Source organism: Protobothrops mucrosquamatus, unplaced genomic scaffold (assembly GCF_001527695.2).
Source record: "Protobothrops mucrosquamatus isolate PMUCROS unplaced genomic scaffold, P.Mucros_1.0 scaffold3185, whole genome shotgun sequence".
NCBI lineage: Eukaryota > Metazoa > Chordata > Lepidosauria > Squamata > Viperidae > Protobothrops > Protobothrops mucrosquamatus.
This window is the reverse complement of record NW_015389183.1, coordinates 63573-83017: the sequence shown is the minus strand read 5'-3', so window position 1 is coordinate 83017 and position 19445 is coordinate 63573. Positions and strand designations below refer to the sequence as shown.

Genomic DNA, 19445 nt, shown 5'->3' with positions numbered 1-19445 from the left:
GTTGTTCACTGAACTCAGGGAAACATACACACACAACACACAAACAAACACATTTCTTTTCTTTTCTTTTCTTTTTCTTTTTTTTTTGCTTTACTAAGACTCATGCTTTATTTTCAGCCTGCCCATCACTTTGATTTCATCAACTTCTAATTTCTTCCTGGATCTACTTTTGAGAACTACCCTGAGAACATTTTTTGTAAAACAACCTTGAGAGTTAAGAAAAGCCTCACTAATAAGGGATCGGGGAGTTCAAAATTACACTGACTATGGTCTCTGTGGTGTTTTCCATTCATATAAGTATTCTGATATTTTCCAGTGGGGAATTTTTGGTGAAACGTGCTTCATCGTTGCCAGCAATTCTGCTTTCTGCTGTACTCATCTCCTTAACCTTGAATGGTCACCTTCAGAGCATTCCACTTCCTAGGAAATAAATCGCTACGATATGTCAACAAAGCTTGTTCGCTGAGAATACTTTTAAGATCAAATTAATTGGTCATATACGATTCACGTTCATGGATTCAGTTACATGAAAGGCCGAAAGAAATAACCACCCAGCTTCAAACAGCCCCACTTGAAACAAACTACAAATTGCAAACATCAAGAAGGGCTGAAATTATTTTTTTAAAAAAGGAAGAAAAATGAAATAATCACACCTTTAAAATGTCGCTGTTTTGACTGACTGATGTTAACATATTGAAGGATGAGATTTGGTTTGAAAGTTGTCCAGCCCTGAAACAGACCAAGGTCCCTTCATATATTTAAAGAAGTGACACCCCTACTAGACATCGTGAAATCCGATTCATTGTTAATATTCATATCTGAATTCTGATCTGGACAGGCTGTAAAGAAAGCCTCCATTTCATCTCTGGGAACTGATTTTGATTGAATTATTTTGTAGAGGCCCTGCAAAATCTAATGCCGCAAGCTCTCCTAAAAGGAATCCCTTGTGTGTCGACAAATTCACAATTAGTATTTATTGTCGATCTGAAAAGCAGCTCTGATTCTGAATCACTCCCACAAAAACCTCATGATCAATTATTCAACTAGCTGCTGCTTCTAAAACGTTTTCCATATATTTAGGGTGAAAGGTGTATTTTTTAATCATCCTGTTATGAAATACAGGATGAATTTTCTCCCTTCCCGTTAACATTCGGCACAGTGATGTGTTCTTCTTTTAGAGAGATCGATAAAGGGAAATATTTGTAGCTTGAGGTTGAAATGAGGGGTCCTTGATGCCGTCTGAGTTTGGCTGTTCTCTTAAAGACGCCTATGGAGATTCTCAGTTATCCAGGTCATAGTTATCCCAAAACTGCTTTTTCACAAGGCAACTGGACTTTCTTGTTTTTTCTTTGAAGGCATTTCGCTTCTCATCCAAGAAGCTTCTTCAGAGGCATTGTTAGTGCCGTTGAAACTTTGAACAGTCACTAAATGAACTGTTGTGAGTTGAGGACTACCTGTATGGAGATACTTTGATGTATTTTGATGACCTATAAAAACATGTCTGAGATGCCACTGTGCAATCTCATAAGAATGAATGTTTTCCAAGCCTCAATATTTTAGAACAAGATGCTATCTTGAAAAATAGCTGAATTTCATGAGGCTGCCCTGGTCTCAGCCTGAATTCTTCTGCTACCTCAGTTTGGTCAGCCCCGTTGAAACCTGATGGTTTTAATGCAAGGATATTCTTTCATGCAACGTTCTTTCTTTTAAAAAGGGTTTTCTGGCATTATTTTCAATAATGTGCTGTGTTGCCAGCCTCTAACTATAGAAAATGTTTCCTCTTCACATAAAAAAAAACATACAGTCCATGAAGTGTGAAACTAGTATGAGGTGAAAAAAAAACATATAAAGGAGATCAAATTACCATTCAAAGTTTACTTGAAATACAACAAAGTAATTCTCGGATAAAATTCCAAAGTAGTGGAAGAAAGACAAGTAAACAAGCAATTCAAGGGCATCACATAACTTTGGTTTTTTTCCCCCTAAATAGCAAATCCCAAAGGCAGAAAACGTTTTCATGTTAATCTATAGCAGCAACAAAGGAGAAAGGAACTGAAAAGGTCTGAACCTGTAAGATCCACCCAGCTATCTTTATACTTTCCTTTCTTCTTGATGTTTACTAATGGCCTGAAAATAACTTACTGAAAGAAAACATGTCTTTGGAAGTTCACGTATGAAAGGAAATGGAAGACCTAAATGGATATGCAGCATACGTTCTTGTTTTCATGCTGTCCTCAGAAGACCAGTGGTTAACCTTCTTCTAATTTTGGAAAAAAAAAACTTTAGAGTTTTCTATGCTTTTGCTAATGCCCAAAGTGCCACTGGTGACAAGACCTTCAATCAATCTGGAATGTTGCGGCATCTCTAAAATCCTTTTTTATATCTAATTAGACAACTTTTAATTCTTCTCCAGAGTTTGCATTAAAGCTAATATTTAAAACAGTAAATTTAAATTCACTGTTACCCAACATTTTATCACTCTCTGGTACTGATCTCATTCATTCATTCATTCATTCATTCATTCATTCATTCATTCATTCATTCTTCACTTATTCATACATAAATACATACTTTGGGAATACCAATCAGAGAAATAGATTATGCGTAGGTTTCACCTCTTGAAGTAATCATGCTGAAAGTTGAGTAGCTATTGTCCTCTGTAAAATCTAACCTCACGTAAAATGATTTTAGTGCAAACACAGGTGTCCTTCATCCAGAAATATAACTATCCTTCTTTGTAGAAAATAGGTACGTGCACAAGGTAGAGAAACAAGACACCAGGCTAACATATTAGTAAACCGAGTTGAAATTTACAAGTGGGCAATAACAGACAGATAAACGAGATTATTATAATCATCCAGGTCATCCTTAGGCTTTAAATACACTAACAGAATGGTAACAAGCTTCTAAAGAGAATTAATCTGGTTTGTAGACATGTACCATCTATTTGTATCATTAGCTTACGGAAATCTTTATCGTCACTACTTTGATGCCAGTTCAGTTCTGTAGCTGTTCATAAGCAGGCATACAAATACATACTGTACTGTAAGCCTTAACCTTGTTAACCTTAACCTTAACCAAGTATTAGCCTTGTGAACTCTAAAGCTTCCTCCTTCTGTTATGTATTCAAGATGGACAGTGATTAATATTTATATGCTACTTTTATGTAAGGGTGTAGGTCTATACATATGTTGTATATAGCATGTTTTAAATGTGTGTTATGTATCTGTACACTTTGAGAATTTCATTTTTAATGTGTGCCGTTGTGCCCACAGGAAAAAAATGACAATAAAGGTTATCTAATCTAATCTAATCTAATCTAAACTAATTTTATTCATCAACAATACATTCATATTATTATTACAGACCTGTAAAAATACAAATACAAAGAGGGCTGGCTTTCTTCCTTGTTTTCTCTCCCTCTCAAAAATACTGTTGGTATTTAGGAGTCAACAATAACATTACAAAATGAATGTAGTAAAGTTGAGAATTGTTTTGCGGCACACACCAACTGTTGATAGTTACTCAACAGATTAAAGCTTGCTGCTGGCAGTAGGCTTCTGTCTGCTAAAAGCGATGGCAAGTAGCTGGGCAGCCTTGATAATTTTAGGCAGTTTGAATAGTCCCTGAAGGTAAGCTTCGTATTCTGGAGCATATGTCTATTTCCATCCCTTCCTTATGATGCAGTTAATTACAACAACCCAGAGGCAGCCAGTGGGAACAACATCTGCAAGAAGCCAATTTAAAGAGGAAGGAAGCAAAACTGTGAGATGGGGGTAGGGGCCAATCTAATAGGTACAGATTTAGATCTTAAAATCTTAGAATTCTGAAGAAAAGGAAGAACGTAGAATCTGCAGGATGAGTTCTTCTGCTTCATTGTGTCATAGACTTCTAATAATGGATTAATTTCACCTACAAGGGGACTATTATATTAGTTTGGGGGTCCCTTCCAACTTTTTATTATTATTATTATTATAAATCTAACTATAGTTTCAAGAAAGACTACATTATTCCAGCCTTTTATAAATCACTCAAAATTCTAGTTCTATCTGCCAATACGCTAGGATTTTAGCATAGTTCTTCTTCTCCTCTTTGAAAAACAGGAAATACTTGACTATACTGGGCAAAGAGAGACAATGGTCCCTATTTCAGTATCTCCTGGAAACTATCATTTCAGTCAATAAATAGCCTGGAAAGATGCCTCAACTATTCTCTCTTACATTCTGTTAGAGTAGAAAACAGGGCCAAAAGTTAGTAAATAAAGCTATTATGTGATCCTTGAGTTTCTTTGATAGTTACAAAAGTCAACTTATTGTTGGATATTTGATGAACCATATTAAGTAAGAAAAATAATAAGATTCCTGACACTACATAGCTTAGAAGTACCTTTTCTATGAAAAGCTATTTCTAAGAGTAAGAACAGTTATGAATAGCCTTGGGTATGTCATGATTAGCAAGAGCTGGAGGGGATAATAATTAATGGAAATTGTTAACTGGAGTAATCCCTCTTTAAAAAAAGGGAACATGCTTTCAATTCTGCAAGTAGTTATTTGCTCCAGCTTAACTGTTCCTGCAAAAATCACTCTTGAAAATTAAATATCTCTTAACAGAACAGTATATACTGGGGTTACAAATAATTCTTTTTTGTGGCTGGGTCTGCTTTTGCTGCTCAGATCAGGGATTTGCACATTTCATTTGCGAGCGAGAAAAATGTGGAGAAGCAATCAATACCCAAATCCTACTGAAATCAATTAAGTCCCAATTAAACGTGCTCATACTTTAAATAGGTCTGAGAAGATGTAACTGATTAATCCACCACCGCTTACCTATCACAGGATTTTTGTATAGATTTTACACAATTAAAAATTATTTTCCCCATAAAGAGTTCACATCCCCTTTTAAATAATGAATACACTGAAATATAACAAATCATTACATATAAATTCCAGATCTAACGGCAGAAGAAGATGGAATAAAGTAGAACATTGAATGGTAAGCTGAATATGCAGCTTGTATATTAGTGATCCATCTCCTGCAAGGATTTGAAAGAGATGCTAATCAACAGAATTTGTTAAGACACTGGACAATATTCTAGAAAGAAGCATGTGCAAATATATTTGTCGCCATAGGCAGGATGAATCTCTACTTACCAAAAATAATGTGCGGAATGTACTAAGGTCTCCAAAGAATTCCTCAACAGTGACAGATTTGGAATCAAAAGTATAATAGTCTCCCAAATTATCATACAGCTTTATCATGTTGTTATGCATGTTTGATAACTTTTCGTATTGTTCTTTGGCACTCTTGGCAAAACTGTGTTCTTGTGGTTAAGGAAGCTTGAGTGAGTAATACAACCAACCTGTTTCTCTAATTTCTACCGATATTTGATAGAAAATTTTTTTCCCATATTTTAGCAAGCTTAAGATGGCTTGATTCGTGTTCGCTCATGTACAACTGCTGGCTTGCTGAAAAGAAATCATCGTTTGCTCAATTTCTTAATCTTGAGTAATCTGTAGATAAAGTAGGATGCTGGAGTTTTGAAGCAAAGAAAATAGTTAGCGTTATATGCCATCAAAAATGACTCGGAACAACATTTGTGGGCGAAAAGATTGTGTGAAATTGGAGATGTAATTCTGATGGGAGCCTGTGTTTTAGGATTCAGCAAATGCAAGAGTCATAAAAAAAATTATCTCTTTTCTTTTTACAGAAAAAAAAGGAGTGAGCTCACAAAAGCCAAATAATTCTACTCAAAATAAATCCCAATAAACATACATTATTAACATAAGGCATCTTTGGAATGACATGACACATAAATTGCAAATATAGTTCTGAGAAGCTATACAACTCCTAATCCAATAAAACTGTGTCTCTTGTTATTCTAGAGCTGCATTAAGAATAGCATGAGACTGTACTTAAAAAATAAAGTAAAAAACAAAAAAAACTGAAGATCTACTTGACCTTCATAACAATTTTAGTTACAAATTGCATAATTGTCACCTGAAGTGGAAGGAAGTAATTTCGTACAGAAGTTAAACGTCAAGAACAATGCAAATGCAAATAAAGGTTAACGTTTTATTAAGGGAATAACTAAGTCATACCTTTTCATTCTTCTACTTCAAATTCAATAAATGCTTCGTTAATTTTTCTAATGGCAGAAAGAAGGGGAAAAAGAGATTAGTTACCTTTGTTGTTTAGCAAATAGGTTAGCAGCCTATGTGATGCTGTTAAAGAGATGATGGTGATTTTCTACTGATGCTCAATGCATGTTCTCCCCTATGCTAAGTCAGCTTTTCCTACTGCCCCATTCCAGGAGAATAACATAATCATGCATGACACGTGTAAAAAAGGGACAGTTGTCATGTTGTTATAGCTTCCATCTTGACTTTGTTTTAACCTCTCTCGCGATCCATTATTCTAACAAAAATACACCTGAAATGGAGAAAGACTGGAAAAACCAATCTGTTTATAGTACAGATAGAAACATACATAAATACATCCACGCTAGATTCAGTTCTATGGTCGACAGGCAGTTAAGGTCCACAAATTACTTTTCCCCCCAGCCATCAAAGTTGTGCAGAGCATTGGAATGAACAGTTGGCTATTCAGCCTAAGACACATGAAACACTCAGAAGACAAAATCATACTTTTCCTAGCTCTTCCACTCAACCCCAATCTACAGTTGCAGGCAAAGTTTACCTTTCCTTGCTCAAATTGTATTTGAGTGAATCTCTGAGTAAACAGACATTGGCGGAATGTTGTTATGATATTGTAATGGTATGTGGGAATGGGAGACAAGGAAGATCTGCAGCCTAGACAGTTGGATAAGCCCTTGAGTCTGAAGGAGAATTTGTTAATGTAAGGTAGAGTTATTATTTCAGGTTGTGCTTCTTGGCTAGACTACCTCAAGGGGCTAATAGACACTAATTTAAATATGCATTTTTTTCCTACGTATATGAATGTATCATTTCTACCTATGAGCAGCTGTTTACCAATTGAAAATAATAAAAATAATCAATACGGCTAGTACTAAAGCTAGGATACAGTTTCAGTCAGTACTTTACAATGCCTCCTTCAACAGAAACGATAATTTTCAAGTCTCTTTATAGTCAGCTAAATGTTCTCCTTGTTTGAGGATTCCTCTCACTTTTTTTTGCAAAACTCCTCTGGATTTGAAACACAGGGTTATTTCTCCTTACATTAATAATCAGTAACATTCAATATTCCATCCAAAATCTTTGTGTACTTAAATACTTCGGAGTTGAATTTGGAGACAAGCTTCCTAGGGAGGATTTTAAACTGGGTTTATTTTTAAGAAAATTTTAAACAGCACAACTTTAAAATATTTGGTTTTAATTTGGTTTTATTTGGCGGGGATTGTAAATATGTTTTTGTTTTTAAATATGTTGTGAGCCGCCCTGAGTCCCGTTGGGAGAAGGGCGGGATATAAATCAAAATAAATAAATAAATAAATAAATAAATTCTTAAAACAAAACCAACATGGGTTTTCTCTTCCATGTGACAAGAAGTTGAAGGAACTCAGCACTGAGGAATTATTGTCTTGTATTTGGAGACTTTTTTTAAGGCAGGCAACTTAAGAAACCCCCTGAAAAGTATTCTGGTTCCTAAATTAAATACATGAAAGAAAGAGCCCAATTTCTATCAATGCACCGACGCTCAAGAGAAGAATGGAAAAATGTGAGAAGAAATATGTTACATCCTTCATAATAGCAGCCCTCTCTTGCCAATGTGGGATACAAAGGAAAGCCGACCAACCTGATGGAATAAATTGACACACAAATGAAGAAGAAAGAGGAACTGAAGAGCTTCCAGAGCACGGTCAACACAACTGATTTACGTGTAAAAGAAATTTGAAGTTTTATTCTTTGCACTCTAGTGTTCTTTGGAAGCGGCTGTTTCCGAAGAATCCTCCCTCTTCCGTTTCTCCCCTTAATGAACACGGATATGAATATGAATTAGACACACGTTGGGAGAAATGGAAAATAACGTGACAGCAGCAGTGTTAAAAAGAAGGCAATGCCACTTCACAATACCGCTGGCTTCCTTCGTCACAGAAGCCCGCCACCATTCTAACCATCGGCTTTTCTAAGATGGGGAAAAAAAACGAGGAGGAAAGAACAGAAGTGGGTGGGGAAAAAAAGAGATGCTGGGTATAACTGTTTCCTCTCTTTAGAGAGAGTGCAAGGACAAATACCGAACAATCTGACAGAGTAGCAATTCCCAAAGCTTCGTTTTTCATAATCGTCGAGCACGGAGGCCTTACTGATCACATGTCCACTTGATAGTAAACATAGTCTACATACCAAGCACTAGTAACAACAGGGAGGTGCTTTGGATGAAAAGGGGTGATAGAAAGTGACTATCAAATGTTGTATAGTTGTGCTTTTTTTCTCAATTAAAAATAGTTAATATAGGGACTGGAGGCTAAAACATACAGTATAAGGAACGGCTGCTGGAATTGGGTATGTCTAGTTTAATGAAGAGAAGGACGAGGGGGGACAGGATAGCAGCGTTCCACTATCTCAGGGGCTGCCCCAAAGAAGAGGGAGTCAAGCTATTCTCCAAAGCACCTGAAGGCCGGACAAGAAGCAACGGATGGAAACTGATCAAGGAGAGAAGCAACCTAGAACTAAGGAGAAACTTCCTGACAGTTAGAACAATTAACCAGTGGAACAACCTCCCTCCAGAAGCGGTGAATGCGCCAACACTGGAAGTTTTTAAGAAGAAACTGGACAGCCATTTGTCCGAAATGGTATAGGGTTTCCTGCCTGAGCAGGGGTTTGGACTAGATGACCTCCAAGGTCCCTTCCAACTTTATCATTATTATTATTAATAATAATCTTTTTATTTATTTATTTATTTATTTATTTAAGAGAAGAGAGACTCTGGTAAGTAAGATGTTTGTCTTTTTTAAAAAAAAAAAAAGTGGAGGGGGGAATGTGATTACGTAACAACCATGAAATGAAACACAGCTGAAAAATGGCCACACATACATGAAATGTCCTTGGCTACTTTTCTCTTTCATTGACATCAGCTAAGTACAAATGCACCCTAAAGAAAGAAAGAATTCAAAAATTTTAATACTGTTCACATTCATGCATATTATTGCTTTGAAGGAACCTTTCTCAGAAACATATATATGTATACAGATCAGGATAACAATTCACACTAAGCAACTGATGTGCTTGTTTAATTTCAGCATATATCCGGGCACAAATTAATTGATTTTTCTTCTACGTTTTTCTGGAACACCTCAATGTGGTATATACATTATTCTCCAACCTCCTATTTTCTTCACAAGATTGTGAGCTAAGCTGGGGAGAGGGAGAGAGAGAGACTGCCCCAAAGTCACCCATCCAAGTTTTGTCTGCAAAAGAGAACTCGCGGTTTCCTAAGTTCTAGTTCAGCATACTAACGATAACATGGTGATTATGCGTCTATTATGTAAATCTACTTTGACACCAAGGAAGAAGGCTTGTTGAGTATACGGTCTCAAGGCTGATGGTGAGATGAAGCTAATAAAGGAGAATATTCATAGGTCAGGTTTGAAATGAAGGGTCCTTGGTGCTCTCTGAGCTAGTTGTTTTCTTGCAGACGATTCATTACCCAACTAGGTAACATCATCAGTGCTGATGAAGTTACCAAGATTGGGTAATGAAATGTCTTCAAGAAAACAACCAAGTTCAGAAAGCACCAAGCGCCCCTGAGATGAAGCTGTTGAGCTGAAGTTTGAGTACCACGGACAAAAATGACTGTTCTCTCATAATACACACAAGAGCATTATCCACAATATATCTCCCTGATTCTCTATCGTATGTACCACATAAAGCTGCCCATCCCTTGTATTTTGACTTCCACAAGTTTTTGCCGGGTTTCCCAAATCTCCAACTAGTGGTCCTGGATTTCTTCACAACCGAAAGGTTTACAAAGATGATAAAGAGCCTCTCAGTGGTGATACCAAAGAAGAATCAATACTCCCAGACAGGTAAAATAAGCTTTCGAAACCTTTACGAAAACTAAAGAAAAGATTCCTTTGAACTGAGTTCATAGTGACTTCATAAACACGTCCAGGAACTTTTCAACTGGAAAACAGTTTGGCAATGGAACTGAGGTTTCTAGACAAAGGCTGAGACCTGATTCCATTAAACAATTTTGCAGGGAAGTTTTTTATTCTGCAAAAAAAAAAAAAAAAAGACCCACCTGGTGGCAATTGAAATACAAAGGGTCTCCAAGATGCTCCCCATTGATCTAGCTACATCCCCATGACGCTCCTGTTCAGTGTGACAAATTGCTTATTGTTGCCGCTGTTTGTTTCCTTATTGACTCTTCTGCAAAGGCAGACATAAAGCTCCCAGTGACAAAGGACAGAGAGAGCTTTCTCAAAAGCAAAAAAAAAAAAAAAAGGTAAGAAAGCAGAAGGGGTGATTGCTCAACCACTTGGGCCCAAATTTGGGCCAAATTTAGGCCGTGCACACGCCCTAATTAAACCTATAAAGGGACTTTCCTATTGACCAGCATTCTAAGCCCTGAAGATGTTGGCGGATGCCGACGAAAGCTAGGCATTTTTATTGATTTCTATGTATTTTAAAGGTTTTTAATGTTCTTAAGAACTTTTATCTTTAAATTATTACTATTAAATTATTTATTCCCTGGTGCTCACGTCTATTGACTGACTTTGAACATATATATATATATATATATATATATATATATAAAAGGAACTCCAATGGTTTAGAGACACAGAGATATAAAAGGAGGAAAAAAGGGTTTATCTGCTCTGTCAAAGTATTTCCTATGTCCCTGTGTCCCTAAATCTCTCCCTACGTGAAGAATGTACCTGACATATTTCACCTGATAAATTCGTAAAAGATACTAATTAGTGCATATTACTTCATAATCAACTTTATGGGTACTCCTCGATTTGCAACCATTTGTTCATTGACCCAATAGTACTGAAGACTTACAACCAGTGGTGGGATTCAAATATGTGAACAACCGGTTCTCTGTGTGGATGCCACTTCCGGACGTCCATTCTGGGCCTGGGCAACAAAAGATTAGCTACGGGTTCTGCCGAACTGGTGTGTGAATCCCACCACTGCTTACAACCATTGCTGTGTCATGTGTCAAAATGAAAAACGGGTAGTTCTTTTTTCTAGACTGGCCATACCCACTTCCTGCAACCGTTCTTCGTATGTTTTAGTCTCCAGGCCCTTAATCATCTTAGTTGCCCTTCTTTGGACTTTTTTTTTCCCCAAAATCTCAACATCTTTTTTGTAATGTGGTGACCAGAGCTACTCTGATGTTATAATGCACTGTCAACGGTAATGCTGCTGAAAGCTGCTAATGGGTTTATGGGAAGGAAACCTTTCATTTTCTCCCCAATGTGGTGTACTTGCAAAACCCATGAATGGGAAAAAAACAAGAATGCAATAAACGCCACATGAGTGATGATTGGTTAGTTATGAAAACCGGTTTTCAGACAAACTGGAGGTTTTCAATCCAAGAAGTTGCTGGTGCTCAAACTTCCTAGATTTAAAGGACCCTGAAATGCGGCAGAGAATGAGAAACCCAATGCAACGCAGAGATTTGGCATGCAGATTGTAATCCCCAAAGTCAGCTAAGACTCTTCATGCTTAACACGTTTTTGCATTCCTCAAATTATCATGTTTTGACTTGATGAGCTATCAGGTTCACATTATTATTAATGTACACAGTGATGACCCAGAGGAACGGATCATGAAAATTCAATGCAAATTCACGAGAAATTTGATTTCCATATTTGGCAATGGGAACTGAACTGAAGTCACTGTAATTATACAAGACTGCAGCACCATAGGCTGATTGTTATCTAAAGTTCGGTCTAATGATTGAGCACCTCTGACTTGCATGAACATGTCAATGCAAATTAGAAGCAACATGTGTCTGGGCCCATCAGTGTAAAAGGGGAGAGGAAGAAAGAGCAAAATCTTATGCTCGCAGGCTTTATGTACTGTATGCTTAAAATGCGATATTAATAGAAAGTCTATCAGAAGGATACGTTCACTTGGATTTCCAATTTCCTATGATTTGAGGTTATCTGCAGTGACTTTCTTTGCTTTTGGTTTCACAACTGGTGTCATCTCTGAGCACCTGTTTCAGGTGATGTGTTACAACAGTGCTGTGCAAGATCAAATTGATTCTCACAAGCAATTTAAGTAGTTCACAAATTGGTGCATAACACTATAATTATACCACATTTATTTTTGGAGATATTCTGCCTGAAATCTAATACTAACTGTACACATTAACATTAAGATGTTAGGATAGCAGCTCAGTGATGGAAAAAGTCATAATTACTTAATTATCACATTGCATTGATAGAAATCAGCCACTAAGAAGAATACGTAACCATGCAATTTTCCCAGTATAGAAAAAAAGACCATGGTTAATAGTACAATTTTCTTTATTTAATAATGTGCGGGTATAAATCTGCAGGCCGAGACTCATTTCATCTTAAAATAGATATTAAGTCTCCTTGGAATAAGTGGAACAGCTTCATGCTAACGTTTCAAGGAAATTACAACCTAGGCTCTTGACTTTAGGCCAAGCTATATAATTTCCTTAAACCAGACAGTCTAACATCATTCTAGATGCCTTCCATAAAAGTCTGTTTTTAATTTTCAAGTAAACTCTTCCTTAAATGTTTTTTTTAGAATTCTGATGTCAAGATTGTTTTGTCATATTAGGTTAGCATAAATAATCTATTGGCAGATTTTCAAAAGGTAAATACTTTATTTTTATTAAATTTGGATTTGTGTTTAATAGGGTTCCGAGCAATTTGAAGGTCAACTTATATTCAAAACCACGCAATGGACATGGCTATATTCTGAGAGACAATGACTGGCCCAAGGTAACCTAGATCAGTGTTTCTCAACCTTGACAATTTTAAGGCATGTGGACTTCTACTCCCAGAATTCCACAGCCAGCAATGATGTCTTTAATGCCTGAGGTGGGACTAGAACTCATCACCTCTTGGTGATTGGCCCAAAGTCACCCAATCAACTTTCATGCCTAAGGTGGGTCTAGAATTTCCCCTCTTCTGGTGATTGACCCAAACTAATCCAACTGGCTTTCATGGCTGAGGCAGGACTAGAACTCATGTCTCCTGCTTTCTGGCCTTGTGCCTTAACCATTAGACTTGTACTAATATGTCAACTTGGAAAAATAAAAAAAAGAACTGCTGAAATACAGAGTCGTGTCCAACACAGATTACATGCACTGAACACATCGATTAATGGGACTATTGAAAGTCAGATCCAGTTTTCCATCTTGTCTTGTGACATGCTGATGGATGAGGGAAACACTCAAACAAGCAAAAATGTATTATATTTCATGTACCAAGACCTCCCAGAAGCATTTCCAGCCTTCTACCTTGGGAATTTAATCACATAAAGTAATATTGAAACTGGAAACTATATTATAGCACTGAACAAGATGCTTATGCTCCAGCAATCTTTCCATCTTTCGGATAATATCCCTAATGTGCCGGAATTTGTCCTACTGAGGACCATACAGTGGGATGGGATTCGTTTCCTTTCTCTTTCCTTGCCAAATAAATGAATGATAAAATAAAAAGGCTTTCAGCAAAAGACAAAAGGACAGAGAAGTCAGTTGGGTGTCTGGAAACCGCTCTACATAATCTTCCGTGCTCTGTATTCCTGCTTTCTTCATAAAGTCAAACAAGATTTTTGAATATTACAAGATAAGAGAGGAGATATTGAATTGAATAGATTATGTGTATGTAAACCCTCTCGTAAGTAGCTAGGGGAAAAGGTTGAAGAAAGGTCTGGAAGAGTTGAAAGACCAATCTTCCACACACACAAAAAAAACATTACATCTAATATTTGAAGTTTCAAAGTAAGGTCTGCACAAAACCATTTAACGTTAAGAGAGGCGGGTGACCTTTTGACAATCAACACTGCAGAATGAAAGAATAGAGGCTGGTGGTGTAAGCCGAGGTTTTGTTTATTTTAGGATTGTTTTTCATCGCCAAAGGATCTTTTCCATTTCTGGAATACGATAAAGTCAGATATGGCAATGCAGCACCCTTTGAGGAAGAACTAACTAAATAAAAAAGAACTCTATGGGGTTAATTTTGCCGTGTTGATGATGTGAAGGCTTGGGTTAGTCACATGAAAACACATCAAAAGGAGAAGATAGCACATCTCTCGTGGAAAGAAGCATGTTTTAAATTCTTAATCAAGAGAAGCTTTCCTATTCTCAACCAAGATGGGCTCTTCAAAATTTTATGCACCTTAAAATGCTTCATTGAATTTATGTTGGCACCTCTGTGTCACAGCTGACTCTGTTTTCTTGGCAAGGTTTTTTTCATAAGGGGTTTGCCAGTGCCTGCTTCTTAGTGCTGGGACAGAGTGACTAGCCCAAGGTCACCCAACTGCTTTTGGTGTCTAAGGTGATACTAGAACTCACAATCTCCCAGTTTCTAGCCTGATGCCTTCATCACTGCACCAAATTGGATGTCCTTCACTGGCTATTCCCTGTTATTTCCCTATATTACACTCTAAAAATAACAAAATGGCAACAATAAATCCTACCAGGGTTGGGTTTGTCACCATTGTTGTATCTTAATCATTTTACAACTTTAAGGTTTTGTAAGTCTCCCAGAGACTACTGGGACGGGTGACCATAACTAATATAAATGAATAATAGCAACTTTGTGGACAACATTTTGCAAATGATCATAACTATTCTTATTTTGCTATTTATAAACTGCTGAAATATTTAAGCTGGATGCCCAAAGTTCCATTAAATCTGACTTCAAATGATAGAAATCTGGATTATCTGTTTCAGTTCTAAATACAGAAAGTAGAATCAGTTTTCAAAATTCATATTTTCCTTGCAATTAGTCTTGTATACAATTAAAAGAAATCTCTATCCATACACAAATTAGAAAATAACCCCGGATATGAACCCAGAAAAAAAATAAAACCAGACATAGTGTAAGAACAAGAGATGTCTGGTTATTTCCCTTGGGAATAAATTAGGTTAAAAAAAATGTCTGCTGCAGCAACAATGAAAAAATTGAAGACTGAAACTGACGCACAGGTAAAACATGCCAGGCAAATATATATGCGTATTGAGATTTACGTTCACATATTGCTTCTACGATAATTAAATACAAACATTCTGAACAACATTGTGAAAAACCATACCACCAATTGTTTACTAAAAACGATGAGAATCTAGCAGCAAAGCAAATAATTACAGGAAGAAGAGAAACCATTCTTATTAAGCAAGTCAACATTGATTTTCTCATGTACTATATTTTTTCTTAATAGATTTCTTTTTCTCTCTCTCTCTCTCCTATGTCTCTTCCTGTCCCTAAACTCACTAACAATGGAGCTTTTGGAGGAGGAGGAGGAGGAGGAGGANGAAGAAGAAGAAGAAGAAGAAGAAGAAGAAGAAGAAGAAGAAGAAGAAGAAGAAGAAGAAGAAGAAGAAGAAGAAGAAGAAGAAGAAGAAGAAGAAGAAGAAGAAGAAGAAGAAGAAGAAGAAGAAGAAACAACAACCAAGCAATTATATATTTGTTTGGGGAATGGAATTAGGGACAATAATTATTGCCTTCTTTTGTGGACAAGGGAGCAAAACCGATACGAAAAATTACCGTCATGCCTTAGCATGCCCATGTAACATCTCTGTTGAACTGATCCAGAGAAGGATTTTGCCCAGGAATTTTACCAAGGAGAAAGGATTACATTCTGTATTATAAATATAATTATAATTTCTCTCCAAAGGCTTAAAGTTGAATTCTTTGAGAAATAAATCACCACGTTAAATGTCGAAACATGTTTAATGTTGATGAAATTTAGCTCTTAACCTGTCGACACGAAGAGAAAAGGAACAGGTCATAAACATAACGCTGAGCCTTGAATTATTTGTAAAGCTCTATTCTATTTTCATTCAAAATATATAGGCCTCTTGACGCCTTTAAGTGATGTTGAAAATAAAGAAACAAGTGTTTTACTGAGAACTTTCCAATTCAAACCAATAGCTACTGTTCAGAAGGAATGCACTGCACAAACCAGGGATATCTTTTCCTGGAATAAATACTTAATTCTTAAACCAACATTAAGATCCTATAGAGAGGTGTCGTTATGCAGAACAAGAGAACAAAATTGCCATGGGAACAATAATGTTTGTCTGAGTAACCTTTAGCACGACCCAATGTGCAAGGGATGTTTTAAGCATAGCTCTTGTAAGATACAAGGTGCAAAACCCAGTGAGAAATAATCCCATTACTGTGAGATAAATCAGAATGACTGATTTAGTTTCACAGTAAGGTCTAATTTACATGGACAATCCTATACACGCTGCTTTTTGTGTGTGTTCTTTTCCTACAACATCCCCACAGAATCTAATACAGCTACAAATAATTTAGTGGGGCCATTAACTGACCTTTTACAGACCAGGATTGGAGTCATACAAGAAACAAGAAACAACTTTGTTCCATTAATATAATATCACATAGGCAAGTAACAAAGACTCACAGCATCACAAGAGATTGCTCTATCTTCTTCAGAAAATTGCCCGCCTGGACATGATAGTTCTTAAAAATAAATAATTAAAACCCTAAATCTTTTCTCTGAGTTGAATGCCCATGAGTGAAAATATTAATTAACTTACTCAAAAAAAAATCCATTAGGGGGGTGGTAAAAGTATCTAAAAGTAGCCATTCCCTTTCATGAAAATGATATTATTTTATTTCATTTTAATTACAGGAAATGCTTTATCTGCACTTTAGGAGAGAATATAAAACTCAACAAAACCATTTAATGTGAACTGAGAATACTTTAGGGTTTGGATTTTTTTTTTCCATTTTCAATGTGCAGTGGAAAAAGGAAAACCATTACCCAATTAAAACAGAAATAATATAAAAACATTTTATCTTCCATTATTTTTTAAAAAAATATATATTAAAAAAAAATAAAAACTGCTAAGACTAGTATAGTTACCATAAAGGAAAAAACAACCTTTTCCATCCTACAGTAATGATCTTCCAAGTAGGATAGGGCTTGTTTTAGATTTGCAAAATAAAAGGAGATGCTAGGAGAGCCAGTTTGGCCTAGTGCAGGGGTCTTCAAACTTTGCCCTTTTATGACTTGTGGACTTCAACTCCCAGAATTCCGCAGCCAGTGTGCCTGGCTGAGGAATTTTGGGAGGGGTCTTCAAACTTGGCCCTTTTATGACTTGTGGACTTCGACTCCCAGAATTCCTCAGCCAGGCACACTGGCTGAGGAATTCTGGGCGTTGAAGTCCACAAGTCATAAAAGAGCCAAGTTTGAAGACCCCTTGCCTAGTGGTTAAGGCACTGGGCTAGAAAGCAGGAGACCATGAGTTCAAGTCTCATCTTAGCCATGAAAGCCAGATGGGTAACCTTGGGCCAGTTACTCTGTTTCAGCCCAACCCAACTCACAGGGTTGCTGCTGTGGAAGAAAAAAGGAGAAAAAAAGGGTGTGTTGGATATATTTGCCATCCTGAATTTTGTTTATTAAAAAATAATAAAGGTGGGATACAAAAATAAAGCAAATTGATGAGACTAATCACAAACAGAATCAGAGATTGATTCAGAGTCTCTAATGCTGACGTCTATAGAAAGATCCAAGCATTAATATCTAATTCTGCCACAATAATTCTACCACAATAAATGTCTCCTGTGCTTCTTTTATTGGCCCTCACCTCAATGATGCAAAAGGCAACAAAACTTTTCCCCCCTTTCTGCAGATATTACTTCCCTCTTTAGGCGAACAATTTCTCCTCCTCTAGTTCTATCTTCTCTTCCATTGCTGTATTTAGTTTTGTTCCCTTTCTTTCTTCACTCATTTCTTTGAAGAATAACATTTTTTTGTTTTGGAAGGAAGGAGGAACGTACGATGAGATGGGTCTACAGATGTGCTAGTCCAAAGATGTCTTCTTCTTTTTTGCTTGCAAATGCAGATGGGGAATCCAATTTGTACCCAATGCACCTTACTTTAAAGGCAAGTGATACAGATCAGCAGCTATTTCTTCAATTCATATGAATTTGGGTCTATCTTCTCTCACTCACAGCTAAGGGTTTTGTGTGATTCACAGTTCACTGTTTCTTCCTATACTTTTTTCTTCTTCTTGGAATTTGGGGCTGTTTTCCTTTCGAGATCTGCAAACTGGTCACTGCAAAGTATAAATCAAGGAGAGGCCTTAATTCTATTCAGCATCACAATTTCTTTGGGACACAGAGAAATAAAGAACAGCTGGATGCATATTTATGAAGCTTCAGGGAGTCCAACAGGCTCAGAATTGCTTTGTTTACGCCAGCCTATTAAGAATTAAAACTATAACCTCTTTCTCTTTGAGCATGCAAATGTTATTAATTAAATAATGTCGCATCTCAGCTTCATGACTTATCCATCAAACAGGGAAGTATCTCCTTCTTTCAGAAAAAGCTGCTGGGGGATTCATTTGTTAGTGTGCCCTTTCTCTTCTGTTGAAAGTTGAGATGTGGGAACAAAGGAAGCTCCTCATTATATATGCACAACAATGTGTAGGCGTGTGTTGTGTGTGAATTCTTTCCACTGAGAGAAAGGGGGCAAAAACCACTAAATTAAAGGTTTATTTGCGGCTTTAGCATCCAAATACAGTGTCGTTCACTGTCCCTTGCTCTCTGTGGAAGCAAGACAGCAGCTGCATGATTTCTATCTGGATCCTCACAACCGTTTCTTCAAAGTAAGCGCATTTGTAGAAGGGATTGAGTTGAACTTCTGGGGTCAAATAACAACCATCTTGACCCATCTTGAATGAAAATAACTCAGCTCTTTCAAGGACAATCCAGGAATCCTTTTAACCCCATTCATCTATTTCATCCATTGTCTTCTCCTCCTCCTTCCTTCAACCTTGCCAAACAGTTTTTTTTTCCTGTTATACACACACACACACACACACACACACACACACACACACACACACATATATAATTGTTATTATTGGGAAACAATTTAACCTGCTTATGAGAAGTTTGGCATGCGATTTGAGAGATCTCAGTTTTGATTGTTACCGATCATATCCTTAGTGCTAGGGATTAATATACTTGGGTATGATCAAGACCTACATCGCAGATCACAATAATTTACTCTAATTTGGGAGACTCCGGAGGCCAAAATGTAGAGATAATTTTAACTGCACTTCACCCACGTGAGCGGCTTTGCCAGTTTTGTCATCATCATCATCATCAGCCACTTAAATATTCCCTCATTAAATTTATGCATTCTATAAAATTTTGCTCTGGGGGCTGTGCAGGCAATTTTTAGATTCAACCTCATATTTTATGACTCTCTGCTCATGTTTCATATCTCCCTAGGCTTTCTATTATTGCTCTGCCCACCCTATAGTTTGCG

At 36.8% G+C, this 19445-nt stretch overlaps 1 protein-coding gene across 1 annotated transcript in view; it reads right to left on the bottom strand.

The window, feature by feature from the left end:
* The window catches only part of LOC107297213 (protein diaphanous homolog 2), an 80581-nt gene that overhangs the window by 18092 nt on the left and 43044 nt on the right, over positions 1-19445 (bottom strand). The window contains exon 7 of the mRNA XM_029286251.1: positions 5151-5315. Coding sequence (XP_029142084.1) covers positions 5151-5315 — 165 coding nt within the window. The remainder of the gene's footprint in view (positions 1-5150; positions 5316-19445) is intronic.